Source organism: Apus apus, chromosome 1, assembly GCF_020740795.1.
Source record: "Apus apus isolate bApuApu2 chromosome 1, bApuApu2.pri.cur, whole genome shotgun sequence".
NCBI classification, from domain to species: Eukaryota; Metazoa; Chordata; class Aves; order Apodiformes; family Apodidae; genus Apus; species Apus apus.
Genome location: NC_067282.1, coordinates 65308134 through 65328288, shown reverse-complemented (window position 1 = coordinate 65328288; position 20155 = coordinate 65308134). Strand labels below are relative to the sequence as shown.

At 41.2% G+C, this 20155-nt stretch overlaps 1 protein-coding gene across 3 annotated transcripts in view; it reads right to left on the bottom strand.

Moving 5' to 3' along the window:
* TBC1D8 (TBC1 domain family member 8) overlaps positions 1 to 20155 on the bottom strand; it is a 51455-nt gene that overhangs the window by 17478 nt on the left and 13822 nt on the right. For 2 of the 3 annotated variants that reach the window (XM_051616276.1, XM_051616295.1), the window contains exons 2-5: positions 19931 to 20086; positions 15522 to 15640; positions 12205 to 12433; positions 8356 to 8596 (exon numbers count right to left, since the gene is read on the bottom strand). In XM_051616276.1, the coding sequence (XP_051472236.1) occupies positions 8356 to 8596; positions 12205 to 12433; positions 15522 to 15640; positions 19931 to 20086 (745 nt within the window). The remainder of the gene's footprint in view (positions 1 to 8355; positions 8597 to 12204; positions 12434 to 15521; positions 15641 to 19930; positions 20087 to 20155) is intronic. The other variant, XM_051616286.1, reaches the window with a different exon arrangement.

Below are 20155 nucleotides of genomic sequence, written 5' to 3'. Positions count from 1 at the left end.
AAAGCAACTACTGTAGTGACTAGGAAAGGAAAAGACACTAAGTTTAGTTAATTGGTATGGGGGAGAGGGGTTTAATTGTATTTTAACCATGCATTTTCTATGGCTGCTGTACCACTTTCCAGCCCCAAAGACTTGCAGATCTCAATGCCCAAGTGATAACTGAATCTTTCATCTGATGAACATATACACAGAGCAACAGTGATTAGCCTTATGTACCTTGTGTCCCTTCCCAATAGTATCACCCCAGGGATTTGCACCTGCACCCAAAAATAATGCATTTGCTCGATGAGTACTTCCAAAGTGGTCAGTAATAAGAGTTAATGATGGTAGCATTTAAATCATCACATCCTTGACTTGCAGAGGTATCAGCCTCTGAGGGCCCTCAGAACAGTTGCAAAATGCAGAAGAGTTTCAGGTCACTTACAGACTCAGTTGGGAATAACAGCACCAGCTACATTCAGTTTGGACTTGGTTCCTTCCAGTCACCTATCCTCATTTATGTGGAGAGAAGAAGTTTAAATAAATGAAGCTTTCATTACTGAGCTATGGTTATACAGACTTGGCTTTGATGATTATTTTTTTTCCCTTCTTTTTTAATGAAGAAGTCTGCAGTAACTTAGACAATTACATTATAAAAAGGGCACGGCTATTATCTTACCAACAGCAGCTCCAGAAACATTAAGGCTTAAATTCTATCATTTTCTTTACTATGAGTAAATTTTTCCAAACATGATTCACCTTAGGGAAAATTAAAAAAAAAAAAAAAAGCTTTACTTTGTTCCACTGAAAGAATTCAAAGCGTGGGCTGAAGCATAACAGGGAGTGGTACCTCGGTGCTGTAAATCCCCTATCTGCTACCTCCTTCAACCTCCTGTTCTCCAGACACCTTCCCCTTACCCAAGCCCTGATGTTTAAACATAAAGTTGAGACAGACAAAGCCTCTGCTTTAGTAAGTAAATCGATTGTGTAGGAGTTTGGTTTTTTTAATTTCAGTTTCATCAGAGAAAACTAAAGACATGTGAAACAGGGAGGAAAACAATCAAGAACAAACTGAGACCCAAGAAGGGTGGATCTGTATCTGCAACCAACAAAAAAGACAGAATGTGCTCGACCTGTGTTTGGCTGCTGTTTCCTTCTAAAGCATTATCTTCCTTAATAAGATTATCCAAGGAAAACAGACAAATATCTCCTGTTATTTCATGAAGAACAAAGAGAAACTGTCTTTGTGAAGGAAGACAAAAAGTTTGCTTCCCAGTTAAAATTCCACAGTGAAAGCAACACTGATAAGTGCCCACAGTAATCTGCTATTGTGACAAAGCTGGATCAGGATATGCCTCCTAGCTAACTCACCACTGAAATATTTTCCACTTCTGCACAGCACAGATGAATGCTGCTGATAGCATCTGCAGTCAGGTTTGGGTAGTGCTGTGCTCTCCTGCTATTGTGCTGAGAAGGTAAAACTCTCCCTGGATCTACTCAGTTGTGAAAACTTCTATACCTTTATGTGAGAAGAGGCATTCTACTGAAGACTGGGACCTCTGTTGAAGCAGGGACTGTCTGTTATTTAAGAGATGGCCGTTTCTAATGCTCCAAAATCTGCAGTTGCTGAGTTTTCAGGATGTTACTGCATGTCTTGGGGCTGCAGGCTCCAGGTGTAGGGCCCTTCAGACAAGAAGCCACAGGTTTTTAAGCTGAAGAATGACATTTCCTGTATCTGAAACTGAGTAAATTCACTGAGCGCTGCGTCCAGCTCCCTCACCCCGTACCAGGGAAAGGCTGCCAACCCCAACATCCCTGGAAGTGCCTGTCCCCCATGAGTCACAACACAGGGTCACACAGGGCCACCACAGAGACTACACGGCAGCCAGGGCTGCCCCAGAGACAAGTGCCCAAACAGGGGCCAACCTGCTGCTGGGAGGGATCCCAGCAAGGAAACCGGCAGCACAGTGCTGTCAGCACCCACTGCTTTGAGCTCAAACAAGAGGCTTTATTAGAAAGTGGCACACCAAGAAAATATTTCCTGTTTGCCTAGCAAATTCTAGGGCTTCAAGCAATTGCTTCCCTTCATAAACAGAGCCAAACAAAATTAGAGCTGGTTAAAAAACCCAAACCCTATAAATCTTAAAAAACCCCACAAATGAAATCAGCTCCTAAAACAAGACACACAATTATTTAAATACGCTAAAGACCTAGCAACCAGCTCAGATCCCACAGCTTCCATTTTGAGTTTCACAATACCTCCAGTGCTGAAAAGAAGCACAACCTCCCTACCTACAGCCCAATCTGTTTGAACTTTTTTTCTCCAGCTTAACAATTTCCAAGGCAGTTTGGTTTTCAAGGAAACACAGCATAGCAAGCTGTACCTAAAAAGAGGAATGCTACCACTATGTAAAAATAATGTTTACTGAGTGTTTACATACACATCAGAAGAATGAAAGGTGAAAAGATCCAATTGCCTTGTTCCCTACTTTTCAGAAAACTCAGCAATTCTTTCCAAGTGCAGTTCCCGACTTGCAGGTTACGGGATCCTGGACTGCCTCCAACTCCAGCACTTCAAAGTGAACTGCAAGTCTGGACTGCGACAGCTCCTTGTGTATGACCTCTATTTTACCTTCCAAGAGTTTTTAAATTAAAGGAAATAACACCCAAGACTAACAGAATGCCTCAAAGTATGAGGGCACTTAAAATTATGTCCTCACTGTCCAATGTTTTTCTCTACAAGATTTTAGCTCCACTGAGTCACTTGTTACCTATCTAAAATCTAAACAGGTTGGTTTACCTCTTGCTTTTAGAGACCAATTACTGGACTTCTCTTGATATTCAGACTCCAGAAAGTTACATATTTTGGAAATAACATATCCAATGATATGTCTTATTTATTAGAACAACTGTTAAATTCACATGAAAAGAAAAGCTTCCCATATACAAGCTGGGAGAAGTTACCTAAGAAGACCCAATATGGATTTGTCAGGAAAAATGTAAACCCAGCATAAAGGACAAATATAAACCCAACATAATTCCCTTAAGTAGCAGGAACACTGGACTTACAGGTGGAGGAGATGTGATGGATATTTTAGCCAGCCTTTATGAAAGTCTTGGGATTTCCTCACATGGGAATTAATAAAATTAGATTGAAGTAAAAAGCTGCTGTACCAAGCCAGCTGGAAAGAGTACCCCAAAAAGCAGCCCTCAGAGTCTCCTCGGTATACTGGAAGGCTAGATCAAGAAGACCTCCTTGGGCGTCTGTCCTGGACTAGCCTCTGTTCAATGTCTTCATCCCCAATCTGCATAATGGATCAAGAGGTTGTTGTTATTAAACTTGCACATGACATGAGGCTGGTAGCAGAAGAACAGGATCATAAACTTAAGGGATGGTGTGGAAAAAAGCATTACAAGTACTTTCAGCTGTACATCATAAGCTGCACAAATGCAGCATGGAGATCAACTCTACCGGCAGCCAGTCAGCTGAAAGAAAAGACTGAAGGGTTACACAGGATCACAAGTTGAAGAAAAGCCAACAGCCTCACACTCACAGGAGGAAGAGGAGCACCATGCCAGGCAGCAGAAGTGCATGGCCACCAAGATGCAGCACATCAGTGCTGGAGTTGCTGCAGAAATGGTCATGCAGCTCCTGCCCTGGTTAGCACCAGCAAGGCTCCAGAGGCAACCCTGTATCACAGAATCACACAGTGACACGCAATCAAAGAATGGTAGGTTTTGGAAGGCATCTCTGGAGATCATCTAGTCCAACCTCCCTGCTAGAACAGGATCCCTTAGAGTAGATTACACAGGAACACATCCAGGCGGGTTTTGAATGTCTGCAGGGATGGAGACTCTACAGCCTCCCTGGGCCGCCTGTGCCAGTGCTCCCTTAACCTCAGAGAAAATAAGTACTTTCTTATATTTAGGTTAAACCTCCTATTTACCAGTTTGTGACCATTACACCTTGTTCTGTCACTAGACACCACTGGGAAGAGCCTGGACACACGCTTCTGACACCCACCCTTTAGATATTTATAAGCATTGATGAGATCCCCCCTCCGTCTCCTTTTCTCCAAGCTGAACAAACTCAGCTCTCTCAGCCTTTCCTCATAAGGGAGATGTTCCACTCCCTTAATCCTCTTAGTGGCTCTGTGCTGGGCTCTCTCCAGTAGTTCCTTGTCCTTGAACTGGGGAGCCCAGAACTAGACACAGTACTCCAGGTGAGGCCTCACCAGGACAGAGTAGATGGGGAGGATAACCTCTCTCTACCTGCTGGCCACACTCTTCTTAATGCACCACAGGATGGCACTGGCCCTCTCGGCTGCAAAGGCACATTGTTGGCTCCTGGTACCCCACCACCTCACAACTGTAGCTGCCTGGGATAAGTGATGGGTATCCAGAGAAGAGTGAACAGAAGGGCTAAAGTCAGGACCAATAAGAAAAACCTGGCTGAACCAGAGCAAAGAAGAGAAAGGAGATGCATACCAACCTCCAAACACACAAAGGGTTGCTCAACAAAAAGAGAGAACATCTGATCTCTTTAATAGTACTGGGCAGGACAAGAAGTAACAGACTCAAAAAGCAGGATTAAAGATGCAAATTAAACTGCAGAAAGACTTTTTAATGATAGGGCAAAGAAAGAATGGTATGGATCCTGATATTTCCATTACTGCAAATCCTCGTAAACAGGTCAGGCAATCATCTGTCACCTGTGATACAGTGAAATAATCCAAGACCTGTCTTTGGCCAGGCAGATGCAATAAAAGCAGAATGTTCCTAGTCACATCCTCCCTGTAGCTCAAGGTTTACAGCATTCTCGGATTCCTTCTCTGAAGGAATTAGTGCAGACTGAAGTGACATTTATGATTTCAGATTCTTCAAACAGTTTCCATTCTGCTTAGATCAGTGTTAAAAACCTTCTTTGCCTTCATATGAAGCAAAGCCATCCTCATTGGCAATTCACAGTTAGACATGAAGAAAAGAAACAAAACTGAGATGGTTAGAGCCTGGAGAAAGGGATCATACTTTTGAAACCCTACTGACACCAGCAGTAAAGCTTTTAAATCACATGTTCTGCTCTAGCCAATTTCCTTGCTACCTTTGAGGAATGCAATGGGTATTCTTACATCCTGAAAGAGATGGAAATAAAAAGCACAAGAAATCTATACCAGACGTTTTAGCAGCCTTCCTATTAAAATAAAATATAGTTACCATATGTTCCAGCAAAATTATATGGCACATAAATATATCTGGAATAAATGGTATTTATAGTTTTAAAACACCTCAGTTTCACTTTCCTTTTTATGGCAATTAACTTCATTTCCATTGATCCCTTCGTAATCCATTGTTCCAAACCTTGTCATAGAATCACAGAATCATTTTAGTTGGAAAAGACCTTTAAGTTCATTAAGTCTAACCACTGACATAGCACACTGACAAGTCTACCACTAAACCACGTCCCTAGGCAACACATGTACATGGTTTTTAAATATCTCCAGGGATGGTGACTCAACCACTTCCCTGGGCAGCTTGTTCCAGTGCCTGACAACCCTTTCAGTGAATAATTTTTTTCTAATATCCAAAATAAACCTCCCCTGGCTCAACTTGAGGTTGTTTCCTGTCATCCTATCACTTGTAAATTCGGAGAAGAGAGCAACCCCCACCTCATCACAACCTCCTAGCTGTAGAGAGCAGTAAGGTCTCCCCTCAGCCTCCTTTTCTCTGGACTAAACAACCCCAGTTCCCTCAGATGCTCCTCATAAGACTTGGGCTCTAGACTCTTCATCAGCTTCACTGCCCTTCTTTGGACTTGTTCCAGAACCTCAATGTCCCTCTTGTACTGAGAGGCCCAACACTGAACACAGTATTAGAGATGTGGTCCCTTACCATCTCATTAAGCAGCACAGAAGCTTGTGTATTAATTGTTTCGCTCTGGCCATGATAAAATTTGTGTTACAGACTGTGGGCCTAATCCTACAGCCTCTCTGCATCTCAACCTCCCACTGCTCAGCAGGATGATCCCAAGAGCCTCAGGAACTGCAGCAAAGGTTTATGGTTTTCAGAACGCAGAATACACAGGTCATGACAACATTAAGAATGCATTTTTTTTTAAATAAAGATACTGAGATGAGCTTCCTCCTAAAGAACGCCTAACAAACAGAAGAAATCTACAAGAACTTCATTAATTTGACACAGCTGGAACAGTCTCAGTGATGTGTGGATTATTGCTTTCATTTTAATACGTTACTACTTGCTTCCAAATTATGCACAAGAATTAACAAAGACAATTATTAGGGAAAAAATATAAAGTGAAAAAGAGTTGTTCTTGTAGTACTACAATGGCTTCAGGAAAAAATGCAGCAACAAAAACTCCACACACCAAAAAAGTTCAAACCCCCAAAACATGTTAGCATTAAAAACCAGTTTATCCACTATTCAAACTACAGTCTTGCTTAATCATGTTACATCAAAGTGGTTGCTGAAGTGTGACAAAGGGCACCAGAAACAGCATCTTATCCAACCACTACCCAGTTCATGCAGAGGAAATGGGATTTTGGCATCTTCCATGTTTTCCTTTCTGTCATCTAAAGCTACAGCACATCAGCACAGGTTGCAGCACATCTTGCCCAGGAACTCTCTGGTAAACATATTTTTAGCCTTCCTTCTCCTCTGCCCACTCCCACAATTATTTTTTTTTCTTAAGTTGGAAGGAAAAAAAGGAAACAAATGTTTTGAATACACATGTGGGATGGTTTCTGTTAGTTTGCTAATACATATTACTTTTCAAAAATGCCACAAGGTAACTTACAAGGCTGATTCCCCGAGAGCCTCCTTCCTACACCATATTATTAACTTGTACTTTTCTTTGAAACTGTAATTCTTTAGTTTTTAGCTTAGTTTTCAATTCAATCAATACTCCAAAGCTTTTGGGAAGTGACAATAATGAGTTAAAAATCAGTAGATATTGAAAATTTCTCCCCCCCCCCCAGTTTTTTGTCATAACATCTCTGAATTTACTTTCCCTGCTTTGTGTGTGTAATGTTTCAGTCCAATAGTGGGTGGAAGGTGGAATGGTAAAGCCTGGAAGGGGGCTTAGATACAACCTATCCCTCAAAGCCATCTCCTACATCAAAGTACATCTCCTACATCTTTTCGGGCCATCACTGTGTCACCTAAATATAATTCCTTCATGATATCACGGATGAAATCTTGGTGTCAGTCATTTTTCATTCTTATGTATACATATGAAATAGCAGAGAAAGTGAATGTTATTGTTTTAAACTCCATTGTGGAACTTTGCAGAAGTGTTTAGCCAAGATATATACCCAACATCACTGCAAAAATGCCTCTCAGAAACAATAAAACAGCTACTGAACATGTCCCTATTTTTGGGGAAACAATACTATGGCATTCCTTACGTTTTATCCAGGAAGCAACACCTGGGTCATTCCCTTCATACATCTGGCAGCATGAGAGGAAGGAAGAGCAGGAAAGGGTATGATTCAGGAGGGGATAAGCACTCCACTCACACCTCATTCAGAAAATAAGTATTTTGAATCAGAACATTAACCCTGATGCCCCAGGCAAATTCCAGTTTGAGCTATTCCATCCTGCCCACCTCAAATTCCTCTGGGCCATTTCCCTTCCCCTTTCCCACAGCAGCAAGCAAAACACCAAGGTGTATGTTGTGCTACCCGCAGAGAAATAGTTACCGACCTTCCCCCGCCCCCCCAGGAGCCAGGTGCATTTCTGCAGTGGGAGAGGAAGGAGGAGATGCATTTCAGGGAGGCATGGCATAGACCTGACAGTAGCATGTTAATCTGTTGCAACTGCCTGTGGGCTATTTAAGTCCTGCAACTGTTGGCTAAGTCGGCTGTGGCAATCACACTAGTGGGAAATTCCATGTTTCAGATATGATCAAAAGCAGTAATTCTATAGAACTGATGGCACGAGGAAAGCCCAGGCATTGACAAAATTATAAGCAAAACAATGTTGCTCTTCAGGGAAGATGGAAAGTTTGGGGAGAACTTTGTAGAGTAGGGATGATGGTTGGACTCAGTGATCCCAAGGGTCTTTTCCAACTATGATTCTACGAAAATAACCCGTGCTGCAGTCTACCCTTCTACAGGGAATGGCACTTTTAAAGCAAACAAACAAAAAAAACAGTGATGTTTAAGAGAAGAATATAAAATGGGGAAAAGTATCTTCCACGCAAGTCCAGTTTAACCTATTTGATACACCTTAGTACACCATAAAATCTCCTTTTTTGCCCCATCAAGTAAACCTTTTAAATCATGCCCAGCTAACAAAGCAAACCTTGAAGCCAACTACTGAACCTCTGCTCACAAGAGGGAGAACAATTTAGCTTTTTACCTCTTGGTAATCTGTGTAGGATCCTGTAGGCCTGGATCCAGTTCAAAGATCTCATTATCCAGTAGCCTGCGCAGTGTCACATCTGCCAGTTGCTCCATGATCCTGAAAGCCTCGTTGATGTTGAGGAATGTGGAGAAGTCACGTTCTTTATTGGGAGTGGTGACACGGACAGTGTCAGTCATGAAGACATTGGAGGTTCTTTCCAACTTCTGGACCTCAACCCAAGGAATGATAAGCTTCACTGTCATCAGAGAAAAAAGCAAAGTTGGTCAGAAATTCTGCTTACATTTTTCAGATTTGGGAAATAAGCAAATTCAGAATGAAATGCAAACATGCAAAGAGGAGAGAGACCCATTTTTACAGACAATGACCAGGCAAAAGCTGAAATGCCTGTTATCACTCTGCATTCATTCTCCCCCAGTCCAAAAGCCTGTCTTTTTCAGAATCCTTCCTTCAAAACTGTACCTATTTTCACAAGAAGTGATGGGCTGGGGTGTCCTACCTCTGCAGAACACCTGCCCTACACTGTGCTCCTAACTCCTTTGTAAGTCATTTCTGCAGCCTCCTTCATTGCTACCAAAAGAAAGATTTCATTTCAAGAGTAGGAATAAAATAGGGAAAGTCTTTGTCATCTCCCAGAAACAAAACTGTATGCAGGTGGAAACCCAATTACGTGCACAGTACTTTAACTTTCAAAATACAGCTAATTCAAGTCACAATCAAAGATTGTGGAAGCTTTTGTACATAGAAATTTTTATAAAGTTTAAGTATTACTATAAACAGCGTGTTAAAAAAAAAAAGCCACCTTGGCATTGGGATCTTCCCATTTTTGGTTACTTTTTACTTAAAAGGTGCACAGACAAATCTTGCCCTAAACATTGGCTGTAGTCAGACCTGTTTATAGAAAAAAAAAGCATAGGACACTGTTCTCTATACCTAAATACTGCAGAATTATATAAAAACAAATGGTAAACAGAACCGGCTTATTTTAGATAACAACTGACGGATGGTATTTGCCTCTCATATGAATCTCTGGGTAGAAATAAGGCTGGAAATGACTTTAAAATAGATTAGATTTCTACTTAACAACTGCTGGAAGCTTCCCAGGATTCTCTGTGCCAATAACATCAGGATTACACTCTCTAACATCCCTAGCCAGTCTCCTGAAGCCAATAAAGCAATAAAAAGTCAGTAATAACAAACATTGTAATATATGTATGACAATTATCCATGATCATTAATTACCTAAGGAGCTACCCTCAGCAAGTTCTCTGTAATATGTGAACCACAGCTGTCAAGTTTATTTGGAGATTACATTTTTTCTTACTTAAATAAAGCCCAGCTGCGTCAACACATACAAACTGTTGCAAATGGTCATAAAATCATCTGTACAGGCACAGCCAAGGGAAGAAAGATTAAACAGTGCCATAGCAATAGCACTATTGTTCATGCAGGTCAGAATCACACAGGCTGTACAGTGCTGGCTATAGAAAAAGCACAGCTGACTGCATGGGGCCCAAACCTCTGATGAAAGGTACAATGTCTTACAAGTCACAGAAAAACACAAGTTTAATTAAAAAATGTGAAGAAACCCTGGCACGTCCTTTCAAGAAATCTGGTGTTCTAAGGCTCTGAAATGCTGCAAATACTTCAAGGCTTAGATAAAAGGAGACTTGTCCCAGAAAAAAATGTTCCATGGAGTTTATGCTCACATAAGCCTTAAGTTAATTTTATGAGAAGCTGAAAAAAGGTTCCAATATTGCATTCCAGGTCATTTCAACATAAAACAAAACAAGGGGAAGGAGACAGTCTTGCCAGGAGCAGAAGATGTAACACTTTGTCTATAACGAGATTTCAGTCTACAACTTGAGGGGATTGTTAGTGTTAAAACACATGTAAGAACTATTTTGATTGCAGCTTGTATATTGCATTTTATCCCCTGTACTGTATTGAAGAATGTAATAAATATGGTTTGTTAACAATATTTTCTAGACCAGAGTCAACCTGATTTAATTTGCACTTACTACCTGAAAAAAAAAAAAAAAAAGACAATGAATTATTCTTTCTACATATTATCAGCACCAGCTTCTCCAACAATCCCAAGCAGAACTACAGTAAATCTGGATTCTTCAGTGTAATGAAAGTATTTCATAAATGTGACAAAATACTAGCTTTGAAACCAGAAGCAATTTGCTCTATCAGAATCAGGATGGTGGAAAGCACTTCACACCAAGCTACAGAAATTTTGTTTCACCAAAAAGAACATTCAGGGTTTTATTTCACATTTCCATGCAAATGCATGGGAACACAAAGACAATGCAACTGACTGCAACAGTGAACAGAATGTGTAATTTCCATGGTCAAAATGAAAAGCTGCAAAAATCTAGTTGTTTGGGAGTTTGATGCATTTTCATAATTAATTTTTATTAAAAGAGATGAGAAATGATTTCTTAAATAACACAGCATGATGTTGTACTTCCAATATAATTTATCTGTGGTACTGCATAAAAACCCCAAACTCTTGGAACAATATGAAGGATTTTTCTCTCTCCCTCCTCCTTCCCCCGTTATCTGTCATTACTAAGTATAATTTTTGCCTTGTGTGTTTTGGCAGACTGGATATCTCAGATTTAATGAGAGAAAGCTTGCCATGATAGCAAGAAGAAATAACTGACAAGGATATTACTTGATATTAAATAGAAAGCAAGGATATTAAACAGGAACTCAAATATCTAATATGTATCAGATAATCCATTCTAGTTTTCCCAGCAAAACTCACCATTGGTTTTTATCATGAGTAACAAACTTACCAGCATTTTAAATCTAACCCTCCCACCTTTTGCAGATATGACAAAATAATTAGCCTGAAATAATATAAGGAAAAAAGAACCTCTAAATCTGTCTTCATATATTTTAAGTCTTAAAAATTACCCTTTTTATTTATTATTTATTTTATTAAAAATTTCTCATTTTTACATTAATGTACTTAATTTTTAAGTCTACAGTTTTATTTTACTATTGGTCATAACAGTAAACCCAGGCAGTAAATTTTGAAGTTATCCTATTTGTTATAACAGACAATTTTTACCTTCTAATATCTATTACATTAAATTTTATCTTCTTGTATTTATTCTGACAGGCCACACATAACCACACAACCCTTTGTCTGTAGAGGAACACCTTGATCTAAGTCATACAACTCACTTCTTAAAAATGTACATTTGTTACAGTCACTATTACAAACACCATCTGGAAGTCTAAAAGCCCTAGGACACACTTCTTGTGACCTTCCTGCACTGCTATTCTGAAACACAAATGAATCCTTACATTTCTCTTGTTTTTTCCTTAAAAACCCTGAATTTTCACCTGGTTCTTCAGGGCACAGCCCTTTTACATTTCCTGGCCTATTTCCAGGCAGGCAGCTGGACCTGGGCATCCTTTGCCCCACCAGGCCTGGTCCTGCTGCCCAGCAGCAATTGCTCTGCTTCCCCGCTGGTGAGAGGGACCTGCTCCTTAATCATCCTTTTTGGCACTAAAAGTCTCTATTTTGGAATCTGTAGGAGGTCTGTTACATTTTAAGGCTGCTTCACTATGGCAAGGAAAAGAACCAGAGAGCAGCCGTGCCTGCATGCTCTTGTATTATCTCATTTTTATTAGCAGATTAATACTAAGATATAAACATTAAGGCAAAAGTAAAGACTAAATTAAACAGGATCTTTCTGATGAAAAACAAAATCCTCCAAAATTAAACTTCAGAGGTAAACAAGGCTTTTCACAAAAATTCTAGCTATTCCTGCTTTTAAAAATAGTTATATTTACATCTCTCCCTAGCATTACATATACACTTACACTCTTTGCCCAGGAAGAAGGAATAAAAACAGAGATGATTGATGCTCAAATAAAGCCAGCCTTGCCGAGGAACTTTTCCTTTCCAACAGCAACAGGAGTAGTAGGTGATGAGCTTCTCAGCTTCAGGAAAATTAAACCTGGACTCAAATTTCACCAGGGCTTCTCGGAATTTCTCAGGGTCTTCCTCCTGCTCGGCGAGCTTGCTGCTCGTTTCCTCCGCAATCAGCGCCTGAGTCCATAACGAGATAATATATCAGGATGAAGCTACAGCATTCACACTGGAGCAAGTTGCTACAAGCAACTACATTCAAATTTTAACAATGCAACTCTTTCTTACAAAGAAATTCAAGTTGATTTGCAATTTTCAGAAATGGATGCATTTCTGCAGTGTTTGCATCTCTCATACATTTTGAATGCTTCCAAATCAAGACTTTTGGGGCCTTTTTCTTTATTATATTTTTTTCAATAAGTCTGACAGAACTGTATATTTACAATTTCACCACCTCCTGGAAAATCTGCTAAGGCACATAGAAAATAAGAAGGTGACTGGTGACAGCCAACATGGCTTTACTAAGGGCAAATCATGCCTGAACAATCTGGTGGCCTTTTATGACAAGGCTACAGAGATGGTGGATAATGGCAGAGGAACTGATGTCATCTACCTGGATTTGTGCAAGGCATTTGACACTGTCCCACGTGACACCCCAGTCTGCAAACTGACAAGATATGGATTTGACAAATGAACCACCTGGTGGATAAGTACTTGGCTGGATGGCCACACCCAGAGAGTTGTGGTCAATGGTTCAGTGTCCAAGTGACAAGCAGCGTTCCTCAGGGGTCAGTACTGGGACCAGTGCTCTTCAACATCTTTGTTGGAGATGGAGTGGAATTGAGTGTATCCTCAGCAAGTTTGCTGATGATACCAAGCTGTGTGGAGTAGCTGACACCCTAGAGGGAAGAGATGCCATCCAGAGGGACTTGGACAGGTTGGGGAGTTGGGCCAATGCCAACCTCATGAGTTCAACAAGGTCAAGGTCCTGCACCTGAGTTGGCACAACCCCAGGCACAAATACAGGCTGGGGGAAGGGCAGGTTGTGAGCAGTCCCGAGGAGAAGGACTTGGGGGTGGCAGTAGACGAGAAGCTCGACATGAGCCACCAGTGTGCGCTGGAGCCCAGAGAGCAACTGCATCCTGGGCTGCATCAAAAGAAGTGTGGCCAGCAGGGCCAGGGAGGGGATTCTGCCACTCGCTTTGCTCTGGTGAGACCCCACCTGGAGTGCTGTGTACAGCTCTGGTGCCCTCAGCACAGGAAAGACATGGAGCTGTTGGAGAAGATCTTGAGAAGGGCCGGAAGGTGATGAAAGGGCTGGAGCACCTCTGCTATGAAGACAGGCTGCGAGAGTTGGGGCTATTAAGCCTGGAGAAGAGAAATCTCCAGGGAGACCTTATAGCTGCCTTCCAGTACCTGAAAGGGCTACAGGAAAGCTGGGGAGGGACTTTTCACCAGAGAGGTTAGTGATAAGACAAGGGGTAATGGTTTTAAACTGAGAGAGGGGAGATTTAGGTTACATGTCCGGAAGAAATTCTTTACCATGAGGGCAGGAAGGTGCTGGAATAGGTTGCTCAGGGAGGTTGTGGAAGCCCCCTCCCTGGAGCTGTTCAAGGCCAGATTGGATGAGGCTTGTGCAGCCTGGTCTAGTGCGAGGTGTCCCTGCTCATGGCAGGGAGGTTGGAACCTGGTGAGCTTTAAGGTCCCTTCCAACTTAAACCATTCTGTGATTGATGTTATTTGGTGTATACAGAGCAAAGGCAGAGAAACAATTGTGAATACTGACCATTTCTACTTTCCTACGCAGAGGCAACGCAGTGAGATGTGTCAGTAACTTGTAAAAGGCTTTGAACCATTTAAAAACATAGTTTCAAGAACATCTATGTAAATATAATTAAGCATTGAGAATTTCAATAGTGGTATTACCACAAAGGAGTTAATCATGTTTTTCACTATTCAGACAAATAATCTGTTATATTACAGCACCTGGTATAACTCCCAGTCACCAAGCAGTCCTAATATGCCAAAAATCCACAGAAGAGGCAAGGGTCCAAAACCTGGGCTGAATATTAACTAATGAAACCTGAAGACTTTAAAACATGCACTGTGCTAGGTAACAGGCTGCCACAGCGTTATCAAGGCAGATGAATTGTATACAAGCCTTTCAGTGCACTTAGATAAAGTGGGTTTTTAAGAAAGTAGGAAAAAAATAAAAATTTGCACAGTGATGTTTTGCCTCCCTGTCCTCTTCTTCCCCAACTTCAGAGTTCACTGAGATCACAGCAGCAGGGTTGAAATCCACCAAACATTACATTCCTACAAATTTTCCAAACCTAAAAAAGGAGTATGGTGGAGCACCACACTGAAACTTTTAGCAAACAGAAGGTTGCAGAAGTACACGAGGTGACCCACACTCCCACCAGCCATCAACAAAGCTCCTCTTGGAGTGTGGATTTACTAGGAGCAGAGCAAAAGGCACCAAGCTTTCCAAGTTTTACCTCACCTGCCATTACTATTTTATATCTGGTCTTCAGTTACCAAATTCCCCTACTTTTACAGTTCTAGAGCCTTCCAAAAGGATGCTAATTTCTGCAACCCTGTGGCCTGCCAGCAACTCCACTGCACTCCCTGGCCACAACTCTTGCATTCTGCAAAGCCACCAGCAGCTTCCATGCCAGATCCTTACAAAACAGGTGACACTGAACAAGGGCCTTCCTCCCTGTCCCTCTGCTGCAGGGACTATGCTGTTGTCCCCAGCGTTGAGCTGCCAGCAGGTTCAGGCACTGTGGCTATCACCTGCAGACACCTCCGAGTCCTAATGAGAAGGATGGGAGTATGGAAATGGGCAGAAACAGGCAGGAGACACTAATAGGATAAAGGTAGGAAAAACATGGGAGACAAGAGGAGAAGCATAGAAAGGAGAAAATACAACACAGGAAAGTATTTAACATCATGTTTTGAACGGATGGAGAAACAGAAAGCAGATGCTGTAGAAGACTCAGCTGCGCAACACAGGGAAGAGAAGAACAGTGAAGCTGGAAAGGGATGGCTGGGATATAGATTACAAGAGATACTTGAGTTTTGAGATGTTTCCAAGGAAATGGGAGTAAACATGCACAGATGCCAGCCACATCAGCTGCAAGTGCCACACAGAAAACCAATCAATGTTTAGATTGACGAAACCAAATATGAATGTCAACAACTTCATTACATCATTTCTAATAAGCCACATGTACAAGGAAGGGTGAGAGTAAGACAGTCTCCTTACCTTCACTTTCCCTTTGACAAAATTAACAATATCTTCTTTATTGTCAAACACAGACAAAGTATGGAGCAAGTTTTGTTCCAGCCATTCCCAGTGCTGGTTTATTTCCTCTGCAGTGGCACCTAGAAAAGCAAAAAGTAATGTATGAAACTCATCCTACAAAATAAAATGGAAAGGAAGAAAATAAGTAATAACACACTATTTCATAAATTCATTATGAGAAACTGAACTTTCAACCTCAAAATTCTTGGTAGCAAACAGGTCAAAAAGGTCTCATTCGTGGCAGTATAGTTAGAGAAAAACAAAACCCTCATTGTTTTAGAGAATTAGTTTTAGTGCTTTTAGTTTTATCTTTTCAAACACTCTCAGCCAGCAAATGCTGCACTAAAAGTCAAAGCAGTAAAAACAGCAAAACTTCATCCTGGGCTACTAAACTAGAGCTTATTTTGACATGATGTTCCTTAAGCGGCCACTGAAAACCTTTGATTTATGTCCTTGCTACCAGAAGTCCCTGATTTTCCTTTCTCCCTCCCTCGGTATGGACACGCATACACACAGTCCCCACACACACACGCACACCCTTTGAGAGGAATATACATGGCTGTAATCCCCATCCTATTTGAAAAGCTCTCTGTAATAATTTAAATACCTCAAAATAAGACTTTTCTAAAAGGTCAACAAGAGCACATTTCTGCAGTTTGGGGAAGAAATACAGTGAGCAGAAAATCTTTGACAAATACAGATTTTCAAACCTTTAAGGCTTCCTCCTCTAAGGATTTACTTGAGGGTTTTTGGTGTTGGTATTTTAAATGTAATGTGTTCACACTAACTCCAGAAATAGTATTTCAGTCACCACCTACTTGCTTTGGCTGTTTCTGCTTGAAAATGAACTGTCACTGCATCACACCATGACAGAGAAGTCAGTGCAAGGTGGGCAACATACAGGGCAATCAGGGGAAAATCTGGCCCCTCCAGGTCTTACTGGTCAGTGATTAAATGTTATAGGTAAAAAAGTAAAGACAGCAAAAGTTCCTTTTCCTAATTCCTTGCTCTGGAAAAAATAAGCTGTTGGATATAAGATACAAATCACAGATGAATGTGATAATAAAATTAATCTCAAATAGAAGTCCTAGTATCTCAAGACTCGATTTGTGTGGACGTTAGAGATGCATCATGTTGCCTCACAACAAAAAAATTATAAATTTAGCTAAGGATTTTCCACTTTTCCTCTGCTCTGTTTTCCATGCAGAATGCCAACTGGCAGAGAAACTTTCCAAGCTTTAACTTCCTTGACAGGAAGGTCTTGTGATGGAACTTCTTAAATATCATTAATCAAGGTTAAATTAAAAAAAAAAAAAAATCACGGAAGAAGAGACACTTAAAAGTCCTTTAGGTAAAGAAAACAAATTGTATCAATCATTAAGAATACTGAGAATATAGTAATTTTATACTGAAATAGCTGCACAAAGCAAATACCGATTTGAATTTTTATTTCTGAGCAACCTAAAAGATGCCACCTGTATGAGAGCTGGCGGGCTGCCTCTTATGAAACAAGCCATGAGCAAGATGCCTTTCACTGCAGCATCCACACTGCTCAGTCTGCTCTGAGCCTGGGATCCGGCAGTGGACATCTCCCACTGGGACTACTGCAATCCTTCCAGTCTGCCTTCAGGTATCTCCAGGGATTCTGCTCCCATACTGAAAGATCTCCTTGTCTCTTTCCCTCGGTCAGCCAACTCCTCAGCTTCTTGAGTCCCCTCTTTATGTATAATTTCCACTTCATGGCTTAAAGTTGTCCTGTGATTTGACCCAAGCATTGCCCCTCTTTTCCTTATTCCCCTTCCTGAGTGGATGCTCTGCACAGCATTTTTTTTCCACCTTTTACTCACCTTCTTTATCTGCCTGTGCCAAGTGTATATGTGGTCTAACCATAGCCTCCCCTCCTCATAATCTCTTCTTTAAACCCGATTCTCACCAAACCCTTTTGCTCTCCCTCTCCCAAAAGCTACTTCACTGAACTGTGACTTGGGTTTCTGTTTTGCCCACATGCCTTCTGAAAGGAAAGTCCTAAGTGGCTCTACATTTGGGCTGAGGTTAGCTTTTTTTTTCCCCCCTGTACTGGTGTAACATGATTAAACATCTGGATTAAAATATCTCTACCAGAACAGCCATGCTAGGCAAGGATCAGACTTCCAAGCAGCCCTCAGAGATTTGCAAAAGTCTTTAACTCAGCTATAACCCTCACGCATATATTTTAATTTAAGCCTACGGCTCCTGGAACTGCCAAAACACAATTAAAAGATGTCATTTTAATTGACTGCCTAATGATACGATGACTATCCCCGATGAAGTCATACCAGGAGACAGGAACGAGCTCCTGGAGCTGGTCCTTGTCCTTGCTATACAGCAGGACCCTTAATTTGACTTGCTGCTTCTTTCAAATCCAGTAACAAAACTCTTAATGCCACGTTTGCACTAAGCACCTCTCTCAAACAGGGCAGAGCTGGGCGAGCAACGACGGCTCCTTCTGTGCAGGGAGAGTCCTCCAGCTTTCTAAGAAAAAGGTCGGGTGGTGCTGCTCCTCTGACTCCTACTGCCAGTGCCAGCTCTCACCTGGACACTCACGTCATGATTTCACAGCATAGATACTACTCAGAAACAACTTCTGCTACTATGGCTCTTCATTCCTCTGCAGCTCTGGCAACCGTCTATATCCTACCCACATGGCATACAAAACAGAGCCCTCTGCTTCCCACTCTGTTAGTATAAATCTCATTTTCTCAGGGCTCAGCATCCATTCAAAAGTGCCAAAGAGAATTCTAGAAAACATTAATCAAACAAGTTTATATCAGCAAAATCCCTAACGATTCCAACCAGGCAATTTTTTTATTTGTAGCTCTTTAATATATTAAAAAAAAAAGCTAACAAACCAAGCAAAACTGAAAAATAGTGGGAATGAGCATGACTAGGGCAAGGATCTGCCCCACAAAGGGATATTACTTATACTCAAATGTTGCTCACGACAGCAAAACTGAGCTTGCTTTTCCTGTGAAAGCTACCTGGCTTCACAAGAGGACTATAACAGTATGAAGCTCTTAAATTTCTCCATGAGATAGTATTATTTAAGTATAAAAAGGAGGGGGATAGGGATATAAAGCACAAAGCAATAGCAAACTCAAAAAACCCTAGCCACAACAAAAACAATACAAATAGACTTCATGCAAGCTTCTTCACACACATCTGGCACAGGGAAAAATTCCCAGTACTAATTAGAAATGTGCAGACAAGTCTCTCCTGAATCAAGGAAGCAATGCTGAATCAACCTGTACAGAGGAAGGGAGAAAATTGTCCCTTCCATTTACAGGATGGTAGGTCAAACACCATCAAAAATATGTTAACACTTATATTAGCTAACTATTTAATGGCTTGATCCATGTAAGAACAGAAAGAACAGAATAGAATAGGAAGGGACCTACAACAATCATCTAGTCTAACCACCTGACCACTCCAGGGCTTACCAAAATTTAAAGCATATTATTAAGGGCATTGTCCAAATGCTTCTTAAACACTGACAGGTTGGGGCATCAACCACCCATCTAGGAAGCCTGTTCCAGTGTTTGATCACCTTCTCAGCAAAAAAAAACATTTCCTAATGTCAAGTTTGAACCTCTTCTGAGGCAGCTTTGAAACATACCCAAAGGAAAACCTGCTATAAGTTTCAATGCTAGTATTTTATAGGCAGGAGAAAAAGGGATGAGAGCAGCCCTGTTGACTGTCCAAGCAAGAACAGGATGAATGGAGCAAGTGCATTCAGATGGTCTTTAGTGTGCTATGGCCAGGTTGCTTCAATCCACATCAATGTCACTTTTCCAAATAAGAGCTTGAATTCAGAGGTTGCAGAAACACTGCAAAAAAGATCAGCGCACAAGACACCAGGCAATTACATATTCTGCCTTGACAACATATTCTGACAACTCTACCTCCTAAATCACACAGCAGCTACCAAATACTCCAGTTGTATTTCATTATAACCTAGTATGGTATGGCATTTCCTAGTGAGTAAGTGGAAGACTAGACTGCTGAAAGCCTAGACTAAGAAACTTCTAGCTGTAAGGAACTGCTACTACTGTAGGGACAGATATGCATATGAACATTTCTCTTTGCAAGAGACAGAAAATTAACACAAAACACCCTCAGCTAAACAAGCTTTCAATAGAAACTTAATGCTCTGAGTAGCACTTTTTCACAATTTCTACTTGGGATTTTAACCAGAGGTTAATTTGGCTGTTAAACAAGCTATAGGCAATAACTTCCCCCACACACACTACTAGCTGGGGTTACCTTGAGCTTCCTGGACATGCAGACACTGACCATGCTCAGAATCGGTTCAGGGTTTTTTGTAGGTGACTCACCAATAGCTATGGCCCAGTAAACTTCTGATCCGTTCAATAACTCACCACATGCAATGGCAGAATAAACCTGTGAGCCTGGAACTTGGAGTAATATTCGAAACGGAGCGACACGTGCGTTAGAGTCTAATACGGCATCCAGGGCACCAACCAAGCGACCTGCAAAGAAGAAGGAGGAAAAAGGGAGTTAGCGCCAGCTTTCACTTCTGTAGCCTCTAAGTCTTTTCA